This window comes from Lytechinus pictus, unplaced genomic scaffold (genome assembly GCF_037042905.1).
Source record: "Lytechinus pictus isolate F3 Inbred unplaced genomic scaffold, Lp3.0 scaffold_19, whole genome shotgun sequence".
Taxonomy (NCBI): domain Eukaryota; kingdom Metazoa; phylum Echinodermata; class Echinoidea; order Temnopleuroida; family Toxopneustidae; genus Lytechinus; species Lytechinus pictus.
In genome coordinates, this window is record NW_026974140.1 from 17,331,263 (window position 1) to 17,353,697 (window position 22,435).

Genomic DNA, 22,435 nt, shown 5'->3' on the forward strand with positions numbered 1-22,435 from the left:
CTGGAAGTTTCCATGGCAAAAAAGAATAGTGTAGCAAAAAACATCTGAGATAGTGTAGTAGGTTTCATGGTCATCATGTATCTTTCTTGGGCAAATGTTGGTCCTGAAAAGGACCACCCAATCTTGACGTTGCGACAAGTGTGTTCTTGTCGTCCTACTCATGCCTTGTGTACTGAAAACCCTCTCGCTCAGACAGCAAGTATTGTATGTGCTAGTCCTTACGTGGAGCCACACTTAGAACAAGTTTCATTCAGTCTGTGCCTGCAGACTAAACTAATGTGGCCATGGCACCTCCTCACCCATCCAATGCCATATAAAGTTCATATTGGCATTAAAATGTATTTGCTTAATAAAACAACCTCTTTACAACTATCTAAATTAACGCATGATCCAACTATATTATCATTATATGTACACTAAATATGAAATAAAAGAAACAATAGGTAGAGAGTGAGAGATTGACCCTCATTTTATGCTGTTGCCACCAATGAAAGTTCTTAATTTAAATTTGGAACTTCATGAGAGTCGAACTCATCCAACATTGCACAAAATGCGGTCAGAAGACAGGCGGAATGATACATGATGAAAGATTTAAAGGAGAACATTTCAAGGAAATAAGAAAGATTGACTGCACAATGTAGCCCTACATGTATGTAATATAATCACATCTTATTACAATCATGATGAAAATCAAACAATCATACTTACACAGCTTACTGGCTTATCCAGTAGTTCCTCTCATCCAAAACAGATCAATCGGCAGCAATTACATGTAGGGCCTATTTTATTTTCCGTAATCAAATTGAAAAAAAAAATCTACATTTAGATCTAACTTAGATAAGTTTGGTGCATCAATGATTATCTTGTCAACTAAGCACGTATTATCATTGGCTTTTGTAATTACTTAGTTATCACACCATACATATCAACAGAGTAGAGGTCTACATGTGCATGTATGCTAAATTAGGCCTTTAAAGTTTCTTTGAAAAACTACAAAGAATTGATTTTAATTCCAAACCATTTCAAATTGCTTGGCCTAGTCGAAGAAAATTTTGGTCTAGATACCCAACCTGTCCGGACATGCAACTAGTGGTATGATAGGGGCACTTGTCCAATACTACAAGGTTGTGATAACATCCATGTGGTCTTAAACCACTTTTAAAAAATGCAGTGCTAAGCTAACACCACTTTTATCGCAAGGTTGTGATAACCTTGTCCACAGTTAGTAACCTGTGTGGTGAACAAGATTGTCAACAAGATTGTCAATTTTCTCTTGATCTAGACTGGATGAATACTTGATATTTTGGAACAGTCAATTTTGACCATACAGTGAATTCATCATCATAAAAAAATGCCTTGGCACAAAACTAAATTGAATTCTTGAAATTTATAATTTTTTTCTAATTAAAAAGAGATTAAAGAGAGAGTCTGTGGAGATGAAGAACTGCATCAGTCACAGAGGGCCTCACAAAAATATGCTCAAAATTAAAAGTTTTTGAGCGCTCTTGTGAATAAAAAAAAAAGATTTCTAAGTCTAGAATGAAAACAAATAACTGAATGGATCTGTCTTTTTGAGTGTGCATTGTACATGAATGTTGCGTAGACTCAAGACAGAAAGAGTGGTTGGAGAGTGCAAGAGGATGGGGTGCTTCCACTCTTCCCGCAATTCAAGAAACTTTTACTTTTTCCAGGAAAGGTTCCAGAAATGAAAAAAATTCCAGGAAATTCAGGGAAATCCAAAAATTACAAGGGGGGCCTTGACAAGCAAAATTTAAAAATTGTAATGTAGAAATGCAGAAGTGTGCCCCCCCCCCTTTGAACGTGAAGTCCCTTTTATTTTTGCATGTCAATTTTTTCCTCAGGAAAATGTGCCTCCCCTTTTGGAAAATCCTGGATCCGCCCATGATTACAATTAAATGACAATTTACCGTAGCAACTTAAAAATATTCATGTAATATTTTACAAAGATTTAGATCTAACATTAGATCTTCCTCCGGATCCAGACATAGGCTCCGTCGTCGGAGCTCAAAATTTTCTGCCCTCGTCATTTCGTAATTTTGTTCCTATTTTTCAAGAGGACATGACGAACAAAAATGTTTTATTTCTTGATTTTGGTCACTTCTTGGACCAAATTTAGGCTCACTGTATTAATTATTATTGCCAGATTTGAAAAATCAAAATGGAAAATTCCAGGAATTGTCTATGAATTTCAGAAAATTTGGGATTCATTTTCAGGAAATTTGTTTTGGATCTGTGGAACATCGATGAGGGGTTTGGTGTCCGGACACTGAAAAATGAAGCCTTGTATTTGTAGAAGTTTAGGCTTGCTGTTGTTTAGACAGGAATAACCGTCGTTTCTGGGGATTAATTCAACAATTTCTGACATTTTACTGTGAGTGGAGCCAACGTAGTTCAGCGGAACAACCAAAATACAGAGACTGAAGCTTTTGGTCTAGCTGTTGTTTATCTCACTGACTTTTTTTCATTTTTTTTTATTTCACTTCTCAGCAAAATAAAGCAAAAAATATAGCTTGGATAATGCTTATCACCATCATTATTTGTTCTTTATAATATTTTCTTACATTCTGAGCTAAAAATAAAATCAAAGACATTGCTTGTATTTTTTGTAAACTTTTCAAAATTAAAGGAGATGTCGTGAGTCCGGACCCAACCCGTCAGGAAACACAACCACAGCGTATATCGGGCTACTGAGCCAGCCGCACTGCCGGCTACAGTTGCCAGTCCCATACCGTATCTTTACTGTCATGTTTACGCCTTGGAACTATTAAAAATTAGTAAAAAAGCATGTTAAAATTCAAAATTATTGCAAACCAATCATATCAAAATGAAGCACATAAAATTCTCTTTAAAAACTATCATTTTGTTTTTCTTAATAACAATTGTTATTACCTGAAATTTGCTGTCGAAAAATCTCCCCCATTGACTTTGTACACAAACTTCGGTGAATTTGGAACTATTCAAAAGCTCCATGAGCAAATGACGGCTACTTCCGGTGTCGCAACCTTGTTTATATAGGGCCTTGACGCTTGTGTGTTGCTGCCCTCTACGTTCGTTGGTTGAACTGTATACTGAATCTCCCAAGTTGCTTCATTTGCATGATCTATAGGGTGAGTGAGCGGGTGATTTGGTGTATTTCAGAGGAGCGAGAGAGTGTACCACGTTGCACAATATACTTTTGTGAGCGAACCTGCCCAAAAGAGATATATAAGTGAGAAGAAGCGTGGACTGGGTTCTGGAGACTGCGAGACGGCAGAACGCTACCCCCGACAGGGCCCGGTTACGCCACACTATCATTGAGGCTCAAAATAAAAAGTTTTGCACAATTTGCAAAAGAAAACAGAGGAAGAAAATTCAGTTTTGAGGCACATTTTCAGGCCAGAAATGTACTTATTTAACAAAATATTGCATACAAAATAAATGACCAATATGAAAGAGTAACATTTACTCTATCTGATGCTGCAATAATATTTCATTTAACTTGAGGTTAAAACAGGTAAATTCTTAGAGAAAGAAAGTCTCACGAATCACGAGATTTTGCAAGAAGGATGATTCAGCCACGAGATGATTTGGATGAATCTGGCCTTTTTGCTCATTAGCATAGGGACCTGCGGTCTGACTGTTAGCTGAAATTTAAGAACCGCTGTTGCCGAAAAAATTAAGAAATCTGTGGTTTTGTTCTGAGTTTGTTAACGTTCTTGCAAATTTGGGATCGTATCTTCAAAATTACCAATCAAAACAGAGTTATACCGCATTGAATTTGCACAGAAATCAAGTTGACGGCATGCTAGCTAGCGGTAGCTGGCAGGCAGGCCTCCATTCAACATGGGAACAAATGGCCGCTGCAACTAACGGGTTGCATATTGGTTGTGGTGCTGTGCAATTTAGCGACGCTTGCACACATTGACTTTTGAACACACAACGTGCTATGTCGAACGGGGGCGGGGCTGTTGAATGGTGGGTGCAAAACATTGCGATTCAATTCAAGATATTATGAAGTACTAGTATTGAGATAGGAGAAAATAAACATTGCAAAATTTGCAATTAATACTATTACTAGACGAACATATTCAACATTGATGCAAAATTCATTTTGTGAAACAATATTTTAGACCCCAAAAAAATATTGCGGAAAAGCTTAACATGTCGAATTCTGGGCAGGTAGGGTAACTAGTACTATATCATATTTATAAAAATACCACAGAGTCTTAGATTCCCACCTCAAATTTTCTTACTGTAGTTTTTAAATTGCCTATGCTTATTTGTTATTTATTGTCTTGTATTCATTTTCACAGAGTACCGGTATGTTTTATTCTAAGGGAGGAAGAGGTGGAGATAGCAGCAGCAGCACACAAAGATCCTTCCATACTGCAAACAGTAGTTTAGAATCTGAAGATGAGATCAGAACCATCATTGCCTCTTCGTCAGACACATCAGAGATACCATCACTAGTACTAGGTCAAAGGTCATACTCATCTGGATGGGTGCAGTCATCAAGTACAGGCAAAGAAGATTATGAAAGTCATTATTCAACAGCAAAGTCTTCATTTGGTAATTATTACTGTTTTTTAGTTGAAATCACTTGATAGATAAAACCAAAATAAGATTATAATGTGAAGGCAGGTTTGTGTTATAAAAGGAAGAAAAAAATAATCACTTTTAATCCCTTATTAGGACTAGCACTACTGTATGTGATTTATAAATAGGCCTGTACTTTTGTTAGATCCAAAGACAAATATAAAAGACCAACCATCTGGACAGACAGCAAGATTATTTTGATTTCAGTTAAAGAAACCTTTTTATTAGTAGTATTTTCCAAATTTAAATCAGTTTATTTACTAGACATACCGGCCGTTACATTTGAGTTTTTCTGACTAGATTTTATTGCTTGTAATTTTTGTGAAAGTTTATTATATGAGATGAACAATTCAAGGGAAGATAGTTGTTCATTATTTTTCCTAATTCATTATTTCACAGATTCCAGATATAGATCAGATACATTCTACACCGCTACAACTCATAGTGAAAGAAATGATAGCTCCTCATTGTACAGCAGTGAATTTGAATCGGATGGATCATTGACCACAGATAACATTGTGGTATGTTTCGCTTTCAATTCAATTAAAAAATGGTCTTTATTGATAATCAAACATGTTAACATTAGCACATGAAACAACAGCAGGAGCTGGAAAATTCATGTTTACAAGTTGGTGTTGGCACAATAAAATATATAGTAAAAAACAGTAAAATGCATTAAAAAGGCTATACATTAAAAAAGCTAATGCAATTCAGATAAAGTAAAATAGGCAATGAATGAATGTACTCTTCACCATAATTTTATCTGTCTTTGTTTTAGTATTTTCGGCATTGCAGTATCTTGCTGTTCGTAATTAGTGTTGTCATTATGCTGCTAAAGTTTATTTGAGATTGAAACTGCATTTAAAGAGTACTCCCATAAGTTCTCTTGAATTTTGGTTCCATGACATTTGCTTTAGCGCAAGACATTTGCTTCAGCGCAACTGCTTTGCTCTTAATTCCACACAGTAATCAAATGACCAACTTCAATCCTGGATTTAACTCTATACCCTACCCTCAACCTAACATAAAACCCTACTCATTGCAACACTAACCCTACATCTTAGTCAAAATTAAGCCCGGAGCAATTGATGTAGGAGCAAATATCTTGTCCTTAAAGTTTCATCAAAGCACTTTGGCTCTAATTTTTGGCTAAATAATAAAATAAATGAGTTCCCCCAAAAAAAATATACATATATATATATTCTGATATTCTTTGTTGTAGAACCATGAATTTAAGAATGAGGAGGAAGCTGAGAGATGTTTCTTGAAAGCAAAGCTTAAACTACTGAAAAGAGAGAAAGAACAGGTCAACGTTGAACAAAAAAGGGCTGAAGAATTACCACCAGAGCGAAACACGTTTGTCAAAATGCAAATTTTGAATCTACTACACAAACAAAAGAAAGGTATGTAATATGTTATAGAAAGGTTTGTACATTGCAATATATAAATTGCATTCAATGGAGAAAGTAACATCGGTAATGACTTATCATGAAACAGTATGAGACTTGATGTGGAAAGGTTCATCGTGGTGAAGGATTGAGTAGAAGAAATAACCAATTGTCTCACGATGTATCAAACGTAGTATGAGACTTGTTTGAAGAATACTAGGATTCACAAAGCAAATTATATTATCCATCATTAGGAGTTTGTTTAGTTGATGTTACAAAGGAAGCAGACAATTACTTCTTCTTGCTTGTGATCTAATTTTTTATATCTCCATATGAATCTGTGAATAGCTGTGAGGTATCAGATGGTCAGCAGTTGCATCTATCAGTCTTGGAAATATGCCAGATGTAGACTTGTAATTGATAAATTTGTTTTATAACCAGAGAAATGCCTTAAGAATGCCTAACATCAACTTGGTTCAGAACCTGGGACATGAAAATGCTCATTTCAAAACTGATCACACATTCTCTTTAATCTTGGATTATTCAATGGTTATATATTTTTAATTGTTTTGATACTATTTTTTTTTATAGCTTCAGTTGAGCCTTCAAGAAACTCGGACAAGATGAAAAAGAAGAAAAGATCAACGCAAAAGAGACTTGTTTCTCCTCCATTGATGCTAAATGGAAAGGTTGAGGAACTGAGGATACAAAATTTATTACATAAAATGAAAAGGGTAAGACATCTTTGTACATGGATTTAATTAAGAAACAAATTCCATTGTTAACTAGTTATTAGGGAAAATACTGAGCATATCCCTCTCCACTTATACCTCTCTGTGCACCTAATCCACTTTATTCATATACATGAACACATTCATGTTTTGTAATTTGTCTTTTTGTCAGTTATTTTATACCATTCTTATGATGACAATGATATGCTGCACTTAATCAGAGGAGTAATTTAGAATGTATTGACTAGTACTTATGTACTTGTTCACTTTAACAACGTTTCACTTACAGTTTGATAAATCAGATTTTTCTTAAAATTTCCTTTTCCCAGGCATCTGAAGCCCCAGTCCATGATGTTGATCAATGTGAGAACTGCAGGTATGATGATATGATCTCGTAAAGAACTGTGAGGCTACTTTACTTTCAGAAGAAGTTAAAACGTATATCACATTGCTATGAGAATTGTAATGAAAAAAAAAATTGGTTGATGGGGTTATAAATAAATGGACTTTAAACCCTACCATCTTACACAAACATTTCGACCTGGACATATATAAAATCTTGGAGATCGAAATTCTGAATAGTAGTATGAAGAAAAGCTAATTCATTTCCTTATCTTAGTGGCATCTAGCTATCTTGCCATTGAATAAGATTTGAAGCCAATTTTGACTAAACTCTGACCACAAGCTTGTAGTAAAGCATGATTTTGTTTTAGTATTCCTAGCATTACTCTGAATCTCAAATATGATGATTTTAGCTTTTTGAATTTTCATATCTAATGCAAATTGTGATTGGTTTAAAAGTTGGGTTGTAGTCAGATCATAAGTGTCAGAGATCTTTAGCCTCGGTAATGAAACTTCTGCAAAATTGACTATTGAATGTATATAACATTGAGTAATATGTGTTGTTCACTCACAGGAAGGCAAAGGAGTTGGTTGTTGAGAGAGAATTTGTAAAGACAAAACACAGGCATGTGTACAACGAACTAACAGAAGAGAGATATAGGCAACATATCATTAACCATGTAAGTATGCGTCATCTTGTAATATTGATAATATAGGGTACCTATGCTGGGCACATTTCCACCTTATGAGGTGCTCAAGGCACTCCTGTATTACCTTGGCTAAGCTAGGCTCCTGATTTCGATGATCACAGCTTTTTGAGGAATTACTTCATGCTGGTACTCATTCACCTCGCCTAGGTTGAGTAGAGCACATTGTGAATAAATTTCTTGCTGAGGGGAATGACTAGGATTCAATCCCACAACCTCAGTTTCAAACGCGAGAATTAGAACCACCAGGCCACAATGCTCCATGTTCCACGCTTTTATGTGAATTATAGTAAGATTGCTAACTCTGTCATAAAAGAAATTGGGGTTGTTTAAAATAGATATTTAAAAGCGAGAACAGTACGAGATCTTCCTATTCATCTATACCGAATCACCCCAACAAATGAAAATGGATAGATTTTGAAAACAAGTAGGCAAATAGAGATGTATGATCATAGTTTCCTGCCCATGCATTTTCTTAAGAAAATAAAAGAAAAATTTAAATAAAGAAGAATAAACAGGCAAGAATAAGGGTTAGAAGATATGATTACATTAGGTATGATATAGAGGAGCTAAATCGATTTAGGATCATTCAGACATGGCGCAACAAGGCTAAGCAAGATTTTTTTGCACAAAGTCATGGGTTATGATGCATAAAAGTTGCAGGGGTGAGTGTCTTATTTTTTGGCAACAATTAAAACCTGGGGTCCAATCAAATTAAATCAATTAAGTGCAAAATAATCTGATTAGGTCACATAGGGAAAGTCACTACATTGGTTAATGTGACAATATTATTAAATCTGTATGACTTCAAATAACATAATTCATGACATCATGATTAAATAATTATGATACCATGAGTTAATCTACGCAAGTGTAGAAACTTATGTGTAGTTATTAGCATAAGTGGTGCAATATGTTTCATTCTTTGTGTCAATATTCACCCTAAGATCTTTTTTTTCCTTTTAAATCCAACAGTGGTTTTTTTTTTTTTCCTTCTTTCTTTTAATGTAGGATCCGCTCAGTGAGATTGGTAATTTAGCATCTACATTGCCGAAACTCAGCAGTGATCCAAAGAAGGTTTGGGACCAGCTCATCAACAACGGTATTACATAAAACCATCTTCCAACAGTCGTATACATGTATTTCCCAGCAAATAATTATGTGAAGAAATGCATAATGATTAGAACTGTTAACTGTATGAGGAAAATGTCTTCAATAGATAATAATGGGTCGATGATATATCACCTATTATACAATGCCTACTTAGCTTATTGTACGCAAGCTAATGGGAGGCTGAATGTCAAACATTCGTATCGTTGCACACACAGCGTACTATCCAAAATGTACCGTTGCACGGCTGTAGGAGGTGACGTCACAATACGATTTGATTCATTGCGCTCAGTGAAAATGAAAGTGCAATACGCGTATAGCCTGCTGGCTAAATGCGCAACGCTGCCCAAGATCATGTGCGCTTGGGGGATTTTGCTTTTCGCTTTCAATATTTGTGCTCGCTTTTTATAGATTACTGCAGAAGAAAAAGCCAGAAATAACAACAGCTGTGAATGTTTTAGTGTCAATAATGGAGCCATTGCTGCAGAATGCTCCGAAAACACATTTCCCAACTTTTCTGCAAAATTCAGTCCTGCAATGAATGCACTCATTTCTGATTTAGAGCTGAGGATGATAGAATAGGACAAGAAATGATATTGAACTGTGAAAGTAATACAGAGGTCATTAGTGCCCAGATCAAGGACTAATATGTCTGGATTACTAGCTTGAAGTTCCCTTATGTATTTCAGGTTCTGTAACATCCTTTTGAAGTTGGGCCCCTCTTCCCAAAAGCTCTCCAATACTACCTCCTCCCAACGTACTTCCAGGTTCATGCTCCTTACCCCACTCCCTACTAACCGCTTCACAAAACTATGCCCAAATGAAAAAGCTGTCATGTTTATAATTGAAGGTGGAGCCCAGCCCAGAGATCCAAAGTTTTTTTTCATTCCATTTTTTTATTAAATAGGATAAATCCGATTTCAACACAGACCTACGCAAATTGTATGGATTAGAATGAATACCTTTACTTTGTCTTTGGGATCTCCATGATACAACACCTCCACTTGTTCTGCCTCTGGTATGACTGGTTCTCTCCCCTACTGTTTCTGTAGTTACCCTTTCTGGTACTAGAACATATTCATCTCAAAATCTTGTCTAGAATCCTTGTAGCTAACAAGGGTTTTCCTTCTCATCAAAATTCAACACAAAATCTTCTCTATTGTGTTCAACCAGCACATCTAATTCAGAGGGTATGACCTTTGACCTTGATCATGTGATCTGGAAACTCATGCAGGATGATCAGTGATACTTGGTTACCCTTATCTGTAAGTTTCATGAACTAGGTCCATATACTTCCTAAGTCATGATGAACATTTAAAAAACTTAACCCTGGTTAAATATTTCAATGCTGATGCCCCAAACATGGCCAAAGTTCATTGACCCCAAATGACCTTTGACCTTGATCATGTGACCTGAAACTCATGCAGGATGATCAGTGATATTTGTTTACCCTTATGTCCAAGTTTCATGAACTAGGTCCATATACTTCCTAAGTTATGACATTTAAAAAACTTAACCTTGGTTAAGATTTCATTGTTGACGCCGCCGTCGGAAAAGCGGCGCCTATAGTCTCGCTCTGCTATGCAGGCGAGACAAAAATGAAAATTGATGACGTCACACTTCGGTACTCTATGACATGTTCCTCTGGTATGATTTTTTAAAATCCTAACTCAAACGTAAACAACATTATTGCATGTACAACAAAATTGTTGACACTGGGAAAGCAATACATGTCTCGTTGAGCCAACGAATTGGATGCTCAAGGAATATTCTATGTACATATCACATCTTCGTTGGTGAGGTGATTTCGATAAGTTACAGGAAATCACTTGTTTTGTTCATGTTGGGCCACACGCATGTCCTCATGTATGAGGACATGCCTTCAGAAAACTGAAATACACTTCTACACGGACCCAAACCCATGTGCATTCCTCATAGAGTTCACAAGCATTTGTGTGAATTTTGTTTCCTCGGTGTGCTTCCTTGGAAGTGTCAGTTCCAGTGAACATGTTGACACTCGTGGCAGTCTTGCCTCTGAAAATTGGAGTATGGGCTTATTTTCGAATCCTCCCAGTGGGATTTCCTCGCTGCCACTGAAGAACATAAGGAACTCTTTCAACGTCATCCCACTAACATCCTTGCCTACATTTTAAGAAGGAAAAATATGTACAGAAAAGCATAAACTTATTTACATTTGCAATAATAACAAAAATTTGATCTTCAAATTTATTATAAAGCAATGAATACAAACCCAATATCCTGCATTCATAGACACAGAAGTCACAACTAACATTAACACTTAACTAAACATGAATGACTGCTCGGTCAAATTGCATATTTTAGTTCTCATTCCATGCAGATGGGAACATGTTTGTTCTACTAATTGTTAAACTATTGATTGAATCAAATTATTGACTATTATAACACTCGGGGAATAGTTTTCCTGGTATCGCATAGCAATTTGATTTTCTTTTTTAGACTAGCTATTGCATTTTTCTTCTATTAGAAGAAGTGCACAGAATATCATTTGTAAAACTGAACATTAATTTGTCAGGGTGACAAATTTGGTGATATGCAGGATATTGTTATTTATTCATTTTATAGAGGAATATACAACAATCAAATCCATATGCATGCGCACAAAATTGGGGTTCAAAAGGACTTAGGGTTCCTTAGTTTCGAAAGAAATTGAGATATGAACTTTGACCTTCATTCGCAGTCAACTTCACCTTGCATTATTTTGACAAATAGTTCCAGAGATAATTACCATATTATTAATTTAATTTATCAATCATAAGATATTCATAACATAATTCATAAATAATCCTTTTACATAATTTCAAGCTAGTGTTATACATACAAAGCATATAGTCAAATATTAAGTTTTTGAAGCAAATTTAAAATACAAAATTATTTTATGTAACAAGTGGAGAAAAAGAGTAAAAAGTTCTTTAAAAAACCTGGGACTCAAACACACAACCATTGAATCAAAGGTGGTTTAATAATCAATTGAGCTAAAAATTGCCCATACAGATAACACGTAAAGTATGCAAGAGCTTTGGAGGGCAATGCATTTCTTCAACCCACCCATATATTAATCTTCCGTTAAGTAATCAAATATATTTTGCTGCTCGCAACATTTTCCCTTTTAATTTTTTTTTTCACACATTGCCTTTTGAATATTGTAAAAGATTTATTTTTCAGTATTTCACTGTCCCACATCTATAACCTAAACTAAGTATGACAATCTAATACAAGTAATTATCCTTCCAATCCTTGAATTTCACTATTAAAAACCAATTGTTTCCTATATTAAAAAAAGACAACTTCAAAACTTCCAAAAACACTTGGCACAACTGTGTTTAAACTTATGCAACACTTTTCAAACCTTGAACGTTAAAAACCAATTATAACATCTAACAACTTGGCTACTATATACATCGGAAGTAGAATATTTATGCTCCTTGCCTCCCTTGGGTTCTTAATTCAAAACATGTATAAAAAAAATACCTAGTATATAAGAATATAAAAATCCATATCCCAGAAGGGTCCACCTTCCCATAGCAGTGGACTGCCCACAGGCCCTCCCCGGTCAAAGGCACCATCTTACCAGGGCTGTGCAGTGCATTGCATTCCCTTTTGGTTGGAGGACTGGCTCACCAGTGTCCAACCTAAGTCCCCTAGGTGCAGGAAGGGGTGTCAGCGCTGCAATTACACAGAAAGGGCCATTTTAAAACACTCCCTTCAGTAAGTGAACACTTAGACAATAAATAGGTGGCCTATATACAAAAAGAAACAAAGACAAAAGAAGGAAACAAGAGACACAGAGAGGAAGCGCCTCAGTTGGTCTCCTCCGGCCATTAGACATATAGTATCCTCTTTCTTTGATTTTAATTCAGTAGCTCCTTCCCACTTCACCAAACTCCAAACTGTCCTGACGTCCATATTGGTAGCTCTCATTTTGAATAGCCAAGAAGAAAACCAGGCCAGGATCAATTAAGAATCCAAGAGGCCGGTTGACCCCTCCCTCACCATTTGCCCTTTTTTTCTTCTCTTTTTTTTTTGGGGTGGGGTGGTAAGTGTCTATATGCCTTGATATTTGACATTATTTTTTTTGGTGACCCAATAGTTACTTCTGTCAAAAACAAGATTATTAGAATTAGCAGCCGAAAGATAAGATGGGACGTTGAAATTATTTACATTATCTAAAAACTTTGATTTCTATACCATCTTACCAAGTCTGTGCAGTGCATTGCATTCCCTTTTGGTTGGAGGACTGGCTCACCAGTGTCCAACTTAGGTCCCCCAGGTGCAGGAAGGGGGCGTCAGCGCTGCCATTACGCGGAAAGGGCCATTTCAAAACACTACCCTCCAGAACGTGAACACTTAGACAATAAATAGGTGGCCTATATACAAAAAAGAAACAAAGACAAAAGAAGGAAACGAGACACAGAGAGGAAGCGACTCAGCTGGTCTCCTCCGGCCATTAGACGTATAGTATCCTCTTGTTCTTTGATTTGGTCTCCTCCAGCCTTACGGAAAGATATGTAAGGTCCTGAAGGCCCCCACATAACACAGAATCCAAGGAGACTCGGGGGGGGGGGGTCCCCTCACAGAAATAGAGGACAAATCCCCTCCATTTTCTCCTTACTAGATTAAATTGATATATAACTTGTCATAATTGATTAACAATAACCTACATGAGAACTTGATTGAATGCAGAAAAACAAAAGCTTCACAAAATGATGTGGAGAAAATGCTCCAAGGCATACATTGTGTCTTCCTTCGGGTCCTTGACTTGCTGTGAGTCACTAAACTCGTCATGCAGTAAGCGGCAAAAAGCCTGAAATGACAATGGCTGTGAACGTGCTAGTGTCAATAATGGGGCCATTGCTGCAGAATGCTCCGAAAAGACATTTCCCAACTTTTCTGCAAAATTCAGTCCTGCAATGAATGCACTCATTTCTGATTTAGAGCTGAGAAGGAAGGATGATAGAATAGGACAAGAAATGATATTGAACTGTGAAAGTAATACAGAGGTCATTAGTACCCAGATGAAGGACTAATATGTCTGGTTTTGTAGCTTGAAGTTCCCTTATGTATTTCAGGTTCTGTAACATCCTTTTGAAGTTGAGCCCCTCTTCCCAAAAGCTCTCCAATACTACCTCCCCTCAACCTACTTCCAGGTTCATGCTCCTTACCCCACACCCTACTAACCGCTTCACAAAACTATGCCCAAATGAAAAGACTGTCATGTTTATATCCACTTTTAAGGTTTCAAGTGCATCAAGTAAACTTTCTGAAATTCTAATACATCTGTGTTTGGTTTTCTATAAAGTATGCCATTAAGATGTCTGCTTTTCAGATGATGCTTCAATCCAAAGGGATTCAGTATGTTTCACTTCAAAGCTGGGACTTAATACTTTGTATGGTACAGATGAATGAATATATGCGCCAACACCTCCCCCTCTTTGAGGCGCTTTACGACACTGAACTTCTAATGAATATCCTTGTAAACCTAACATCTGTGGAAAAGATACATTCCAAACTTCAGATAAACCAATCACATGAAATTTTGTTCGTAATGAACAGTCATATAGTAATCGTAAACTATCAATATTTTTTTGGTAAGGATCTTATGTTTACATGTGAAATATCTAAAGCATTTTCAGTAATCTTGTTTAACATAATATCAAATGAACTTGGACATAAATTTGTGGAGATTATCTCTACAACATGATTATTATTCATTATTTATGGAAGTAACATGAGGCAGTGCCTGCATGGTTCTGGAGAACAAGAAAGTCAAGCCAAAATGTGGAGGCCAAAATTGTTGTATACGACATCTTCCACTCCAATGTCAAAGAGGTCATCTGGTGACCGAAGAGTCTTGTAAGTGTCATTCATTTTACAAATAATGTTGCCATTCTTTGTTGACACACCCTTTACAGTCAGTGGTCGCCTTCTTTGCTGCCATGAGGATGGAGTACCTGAAGAGACCTTTGCAGGCATCTTTCCCTTTCAATTTAAATCTGCTGTCATACAGTTCGTTTCTTTTCTTCATTGTCGTGAACCTCATGATAACTTGTCTTGGTTTGCCTTGGCTTTTGGTTGGGGATCCCAGGCGATGACAGGTAGAGACTAGAGATATCACCTTCTGAAATCTTGACTCCAGCTTTATCTGCCTGCCACCTTGACGATCTTTCTTGTAACCAAACGGCATGCGCTTACACTCAAATAAACCAAACGGGATTCTAAAAGCAGTCTTATGCTTAAATGCCTCATCCATAATAACTTGGTAATACCCATAGGCACCCTTCAAAGATTCTAACGATTCTTCGATTCTAGGTAATGGGAATGAATCACGAATGGTTTTAGAATGCAGTTTGCGGTAGTCTATACACATTCGTAATGAACCATCCTTCCTTTTAACCAACACTATTGGACTAGCAGAGGGGCTAATACTAGGTTCGATGATGCCTTGATCTGGCATCTTCTGAACCAATTCTTTAACTTCTTGAACATAAGGTAAGTTAATTGGTACCTCATCATCTGTATATACTTTATGAGGAATTTTGTCACAAAATCCAACATCAAATTCTCCTTTAAAGAATACAAAATCATATTTTTGATTGTCCTTGCAGAGAGGAAGTTTGAGTTGCATTCCCTAACTTTATTGCCTTATCATACAGGAAAATGAGATAAATCATGAAATTGATATGATCAAATAAAGAAATATTAAGTATTGTTTGGTCACGTCATGTCACTAGTTTGGTAACAAGGCGCATAAGTGCACCCTAATTAAAAAATTTCATACCAACCCTCAAAATCATGCATTTATTTGCTGCAATTTTGTAGCCATTTTGGCATCCGGTTTGTATCTGTTTTGGACCCATTTATCGTCTTAGACTTTTCTAAAAAGAGAGAGAAAACAGCGGATGGCTGAAGAGGATTTGCTCACTCTGCTTGCCTATCCCTGGAATGACTTCCATTATGCCATGCCCGTTTTATTTGTTGACCTTTGAATAACCAGCAACCTTTTGGATTGGAGGATTTTGATAGTTTTTGTCTATCAAATTATTATAGTGCATACACCATTCCTCTACAGAAAACTCATGTCGTGCCATCTTTTTTTAATCAGATCCGATTTCAGAACCTGTTTTATTTGTTGACCTTTGAATAACCAGCACCCTTTTGGATTGGAGGATTTGATAGTTTTTGTCTATCAAATTATTATAGTGCATACACCATTCCTCTTCAGAAAACTCATGTCCTGCCATCGTTTTAAATCAGATCCGATTTCAGAACCTGTTTTATTTGTTGACCTTTGAATAACCAGCACCCTATTGGATTGGAGGATTTGATAGTTTTTGTCTATCAAATTATTATAGTGCATACACCATTCTTCTACAGAAAACTCATGTCGTGCCATTGTTTTGAAATCAGATCCGATTTCAAAACCCGTTTTATTTGTTGACCTTTGAATAACCAGCACCCTTTTGGATTGTAGGATTTGATAATTTTAATTGTCTATCAGATTATTATAGTGCATTCACCATTCCTCTACAGAAAACTCATGTCGTGCCATCGTTTTGAAATCAGATCCAATTTCAAAACCCTTTTTTTTTTTTGACCTTTTAATAACAGGCACCCTTTTGGATTGTAGGATTTGATAGTTTTTGTCTATCAAATCATTATAGTGCATACACCATTCCTCTACAGAAAACTTATGTCGTGCCATCGTTTTGAAATCAGATCCAAAGGTAATACAAAAAAATTAGAACACAACTGAACTAGTCTAACGTTTGGTCTAGCAAGTGAATCAATCAGTGAAAAAAAGTAAGACGTGTAACACCCTGGTAATGCTATTATACTGAGGAATAAGGAATGCTATTTCCTCAAGATTCTATCCTGGAATGTTAAATCCATTAAAGAACATGATGCCAAAACACGCGATATGCTTAATAACTGTATGAAACCACCATCATAAAACACTATCAGATAAATGCAAGAGGATACATTCATAACAAGATATTCAAATTTCTGCTTATCCATTATCAACCAATAAATCCAACTGCCTACAACTCTTTTTAGGCTAAACATAAACAAATAACATGATAATTTTGATATAAATTAGTATACATGCAGGAGAAATGCCAGTAGGAAACGAAGGTAAAGGAAAGAGAAGTATAGAGAATGAAATGATTGATGTAATTAGTACCACCTGCACCAATGAGATGTCTTTGTCCATCTCCTTGTTATCACAATACGAGTCAGTGCTGCTTGAATATTGAATATTGGAGGAGGATTTGCATTTTTTTAAATAATGTTCATGTACCACTGCAATCCTTTGGTAATTTTCAATCAAGTATAAAGTCAGGAAGGTATATTAGCAACATGAACTGGTTTGATGTTTTTGGATTTCATCACAGAAGCCATTCACAGATGCCATTAATTCTAGGTAATATATCAATGTTTTGTTTCTCTCCCATTAACATTGTACTTTTTTAATGAGTAACAAAGACTGTCAAATTAAAAAAAAAAAGTGCATTGAATAAAATTTTAATTTTGATTGATCAGATTTATGCAATTGTTTGCAAAGCCATCAAGTATTATAAGAAATTGTTCTTTAAAAAAATTTACTTTCTACTGCATTGTTGGTGCAGATCGCCATTGGCCTCTGATGTACATTCCATACACAGGGTGCAAAGAGATTCCCATTTATATAAGTCATCTCGAAATACTCTAGGAATTCTCTCAAGGGTGGGAATTGGGCTACTAGCCCAACCGTGGCCGGGTCATTGCGCAGGTTGCTATTTAAAAAAATAATGGAGGGAACAAAAATTTTTACGCAATTGCACAGAACTTAGTAAATTCCAAACAGGTCTTCAAAACATAGAAGTATATGATGTCACCATTCTCTTTATCCTGAAAACATGTCTATATAAAAGAAAATATAACAATTTAATGACTGAATTAACAAGAAAGAACGATTTCACTGACAGGTAAAAATGCACATTCCTGTATACAATTTAATATTTTTTAATTACACATAAGTCAAATGACATTTTGATAGCTTTACGTACAAACAGTCACGTTTCATGTCGTTTGTTTTTCATAAACAGTTCACTCTTTTCTGTGAGGAAAGCTTGTACTATCTGTTGATTTTGATACTGGTAAAACACAAATGGTCGCGTTTACCATATAAATGTGACATGGGTATGTATGCCAGATTTCTAAAAGTGCAAGCACCTATATTGGGATTAGCCATAACCATCTCTGGTGAGACACTGATTAACCCTGCAAAAAACTGTCTCAAGGAGGCAGGTGACATCTTCCTCTGTCATATATTTAGTTAGTGTTACTGCAGACACCACCCACCCCTTGGCTTGTGCCTCTTCTTTACTTCCTGTCCTGATAGTTGATGCATCAAGGAGCACAACGTCTTTCACGAATGGTACTGAAAAGAGAACAATTTCACATTTATTATCATCCACACCTCAGCCATGTAGCTGTATGCATCCTCAATGAAAATCCTGAACATTAACACTTCTAAAAGCTAATTATTTAGGCAGTTAGATTTTGTTACAAGGTCATGAAAAAGTGACTGTGTCTGACAGTAGAATTTAGCAAAGTTATTGTGCATATTCAGTGTTGAAATTACTTTTTTTTAGGGAGCCATTTTGAAAAAAATCACAAGAGTCATTTTTCAATTTTCAAGAGCCATACTTTTTTCAATTTTTTCATGAATCTTTAAATAATCATCATTTCGCATCACTATTTGCTCGGATTTGCCCTTAATTTTTGCAAATTCATGTATTATTATGTCCTAAGCAGGTGCTCTTAAGTACTATATAATAGACCAATTTCCTATCAGAAGTGTATCTTTTACTCCATTCAAAAGCTGATTAAGTTTAATAAATTAGAACTAGAATCGATACATGTACTTACAATACTATTACAACTTGATCATATAATTTAACATTTGATTTTTGAAAAAAAAATCTACATTGTCTGATCACAATCGATACATGTATTATCATAATTTTTATAAGATAGATCTATTTCAAATTTTACTTACCGTGTGCAGCTTTGTGGCTTTTGCTTCCTCAGTGTCGTAACGCCGAATGCTTTTTGATGTGACTGCTACCGAACTGAATTGGGTCGGCTGAGGCTGCCCCGCCACATGCACTAGAAGTAGCAGCTTCACGGCAGGCCTTACAATATACCACAAGTCTTCCATCGCCCCCTTGTCCGTCCCTTTCCACGCCAATCCAATCAATTCCCCACGAAGCGATCTTAGGTGCAGTTTGAGTTGCAGGAACAACGGGGCGCTTCAGGAATCTCTCAATTTTTCACAAGCAAGAAATCAAGCATGGTCGGTACGGCGATGTTTGGTACCGCCTAGCGTATGTGAAAAATAAGGACCTTTGATTATCGGTGTTTCAACTCGGTACGCAATTTCGCTATAGCACCGTGCCCGTCCTTTATTAAAGTTCACGTAGTTACGCGCTACAGAACGTCAGTGCGCTGGCTGCTTTAGCGTGTATGGACGCCGATGTCAGAACTGCACTGCGCGGGTGGTGTACAGGTGGCTGCTTGGGCAGTTATTGGTACTGAACGTGCAGTTATTCACGGTCGCCGGTCTGAACGGGAGTGATTTTCATTTTGGGAGTCGCTCGGTACTTAGCGATTTTAGGCAGTTACGGGAACGATCTTGGAGCAGACGGGAGCCGAATCGCTCGTCGCTCCCGTGTATTTTCAATGCTGTGCATATGGGTTGTACATGTATGCCTATACATTGTGTGGCTAGATTCTAGACCCTCAATAAAGATTATCTTCTCCACAGAAGTATGTACTGCCATCGGAGCAATCTGAAATTGTGTAGGAAGAGGGAATGCTACAGGTTTGTTACTTTAAAAAAAAAATTCTGATCATGGAGTATGTATTATACACAGCGTGTGACACTCGCCGGTCTGACAGTCCCAGACCAGTAAAAATCACTGTCGGGCCAGTAACTTGTTGCATGAAAAGAACAAGTAAATTCTTGCCTACAAGCACATGTTTAAAAGGGTGAATTATCAAGTTTTCCAGTAGAGTAATTTCACATGTTTTTTCACCGATCTCACTACAACAGGCTGGCGATTGAGACAAATTTTTAAAGATACTCTCTTTTGTCAAAAAATACTTTTTTCCTTCTAAGAATACTTTTTTTTGTACAAGGTTGGCAGATCTGGCATTGGCGATGTATTTGTGTTTTCCTGTATTATGTTTACAATACATTCTGCCTTTGCAATAAAACTATATATTGTGATTTGTTACAAAGAGATGATATTACACCTCTGTACAATCTGAATGGTCAGCTCAAACTCACAATAACTTCTACCATACAATAATATATGAATAAGTTTAAGTTCTTCTCATACATGTAGCTTGAAAGAGCAGATCTGTAATTTTGTCAAATAAATACATTTGAGAAAAGAGACATGATCTTTTATTTTTATATGCTATTCAGTTAATGGGGGGGGGGGGGTATTACAAATTGAAGATTCTGATATACCTGTAATGCAATGTGATATTTTAGGGAACTTGTACCCACAAAGCCTTGAAGGCCTTTACTTCTCTCATTTAATTTCTTATTTATATGTATTTGTATTGGCATATGATATGTTATACTTTGTAAATATTGTTTTATGAAAATGAAATAAATGGAACCAACCAAACAAGAAAAAAAACTTCTGGTCATTACAGACACAGAGTATGTTGTTTATTGATTAATACATGATAAATGAGAGAAAGGTAGCTTACAAAATTTGATTTGCAAAATGTTATAAATCACTATAAAGGATAAATAATGATCTGTAGGCCTATTTATCCATTATAGTGATTGATCAAAACAAAATGTACCTTGAGGCAAGATTGTTTGTATTTTCAAAGATTATGATATGCTTGTTAATCATCAATCTTTGTTTAAAAAAAAGGATAATATATATATATTTTTTTACTTTTTGATGGATCTTTTTATAACTTTACATTTCTTTATACTACCTGTAGAGCTGAGTGTTTGGTAAAACTGACAGAGAGAGAGAGATGAAAGAGAGGGGGGGGGGGTAAGAGAGTGATATAGAAAAGGAAAATGGACTGAGATTAAAAAAAAGAAAAAAAGGGTGAGAGAGATGAATCGAGAGTGAGAGAAATACCCTTTCAATTGTGGATGTGTAGTCTTGCGGACTGGATACAGATTATTTATACTCTTCATGACTAGACAATACAATAATCTGGATTATTCAATGGCTAACATAAAACTCAATCCTTATGGCAGAGTCACATTTCTCCTTCGGTCACCGTACGGCGAGTTGAAAACGGCCGTTATAACCTTTTTTGTACCAGCTACTTATGGGTGGTTTGAATAAAATTAGATAAAACAGCAGTTTTCGACTCGCCATAAGGCAGCTGTAGGTGATTTGTGACTGCAGCATTACTGATTTCATCCTTTAATTCATGAACAGGATTCTGAAGTAATATGGGCTATTTCTGAATTTATGAACACAATTTTTTATTGCTTGGTTTGAATTCATGAAAGGGGTAGTACATATAGATAGGCTGAGATGAAAATGCGGAGAGGAAAATAAGAGAAAGGGTTAGAGAGATGTAGTGATTGCTTATTAGACAAAGTCAGATAAGAGAATGAAGAAAAGTTTTAATGGACACAAAAGAAATATGTGAAGAAAAAGAATGAATGAGATTTCTAGAGGAAAGATAAGCAGGTCGAAGGTGAGATTCAATGCGACATATTGAGAGAGCAAGATTATAGGAGAGATTAAAGCAAACATGGGATGATAGAGCGATATTTGAGAGAAAGTATTTCTTAAAAAAGGGGGAAAGAGACAGACAGAATAGAGGTTAGAAAGCTGAACCGAGAAGATTGAAGCCGTGTGGGGAGTTAAGAGTTTTTTCCTACATAGTTTTAAAAGTTTTGACATTGATACCTTTTCTGAAAATACTTCACCCTCTTTATCTATACCCAAATCTGACAGAATGCTTTCTATTTCTTTCCCTCCTCTCTGCCACCCCCGTCTCTCTCTCTCTCTATTTCCCCCCGCTCAATCTCTCTCCTCCCCCCCTCTTTCTCTCACTCCACTCTTGAACTTTAATCTCACTTTATATAATATATCTGTATTTTTTAGCTGTTTGGTTGCTTGATTTTCAGTTATGACAGGGGTAATGTCTAGCACTTTGAGCATCACAACATGATGGATACGAGAGCTAAACAATTATAAATCATTATTATTATTATCTTCATCATCTTTATCATCACCACTACCACCACCATCATCATTATCATCATCATCCTCATTTCTTATGTCTGTGCATTTTAGGTATCTATATTCCAACTACCCTGGTACTTTTTTTCTAGACCACATCTCACAACTTTGCCAATTATTTTGTACTATATTCTTATTTACTAGGATGAATCCAAATTAAAAACACATTTTATGATCATAAAAATCAAATTTGACTTTGCCATGACACAATAAAGCAGTAAAACTCCCTGATCATG

General features: G+C 36.1%; 1 protein-coding gene across 1 annotated transcript; it reads left to right on the forward strand.

Annotated features, from left to right (window-relative positions):
- The first annotated feature begins 2,868 nt into the window (after positions 1-2,868).
- Positions 2,869-13,288, forward strand: LOC129260781 (uncharacterized protein C8orf48 homolog). Its single transcript, XM_054898750.2, has 7 exons — positions 2,869-4,569; positions 4,996-5,117; positions 5,819-5,999; positions 6,576-6,718; positions 7,045-7,091; positions 7,632-7,737; positions 8,776-13,288. Exons 1-7 carry the CDS (start codon positions 4,323-4,325, stop codon positions 8,875-8,877), a joined length of 948 nt encoding a protein of 315 aa, XP_054754725.2. The 5' UTR covers positions 2,869-4,322; the 3' UTR covers positions 8,878-13,288.
- The last annotated feature ends 9,147 nt before the right edge of the window (positions 13,289-22,435 follow it).

Coding starts and splice junctions, on each gene's coding strand:
- LOC129260781 (XM_054898750.2), top strand. CDS start 4,323: ATGTTTTATTCTAAGGGAGGAAGAGGTGGAGATAGCAGCAGCAGCACA. Junction 6,000..6,575: donor ACTACACAAACAAAAGAAAG/GTATGTAATATG, acceptor TTTTTTTTATAG/CTTCAGTTGAGCCTTCAAGA. Junction 6,719..7,044: donor TATTACATAAAATGAAAAGG/GTAAGACATCTT, acceptor TCCTTTTCCCAG/GCATCTGAAGCCCCAGTCCA.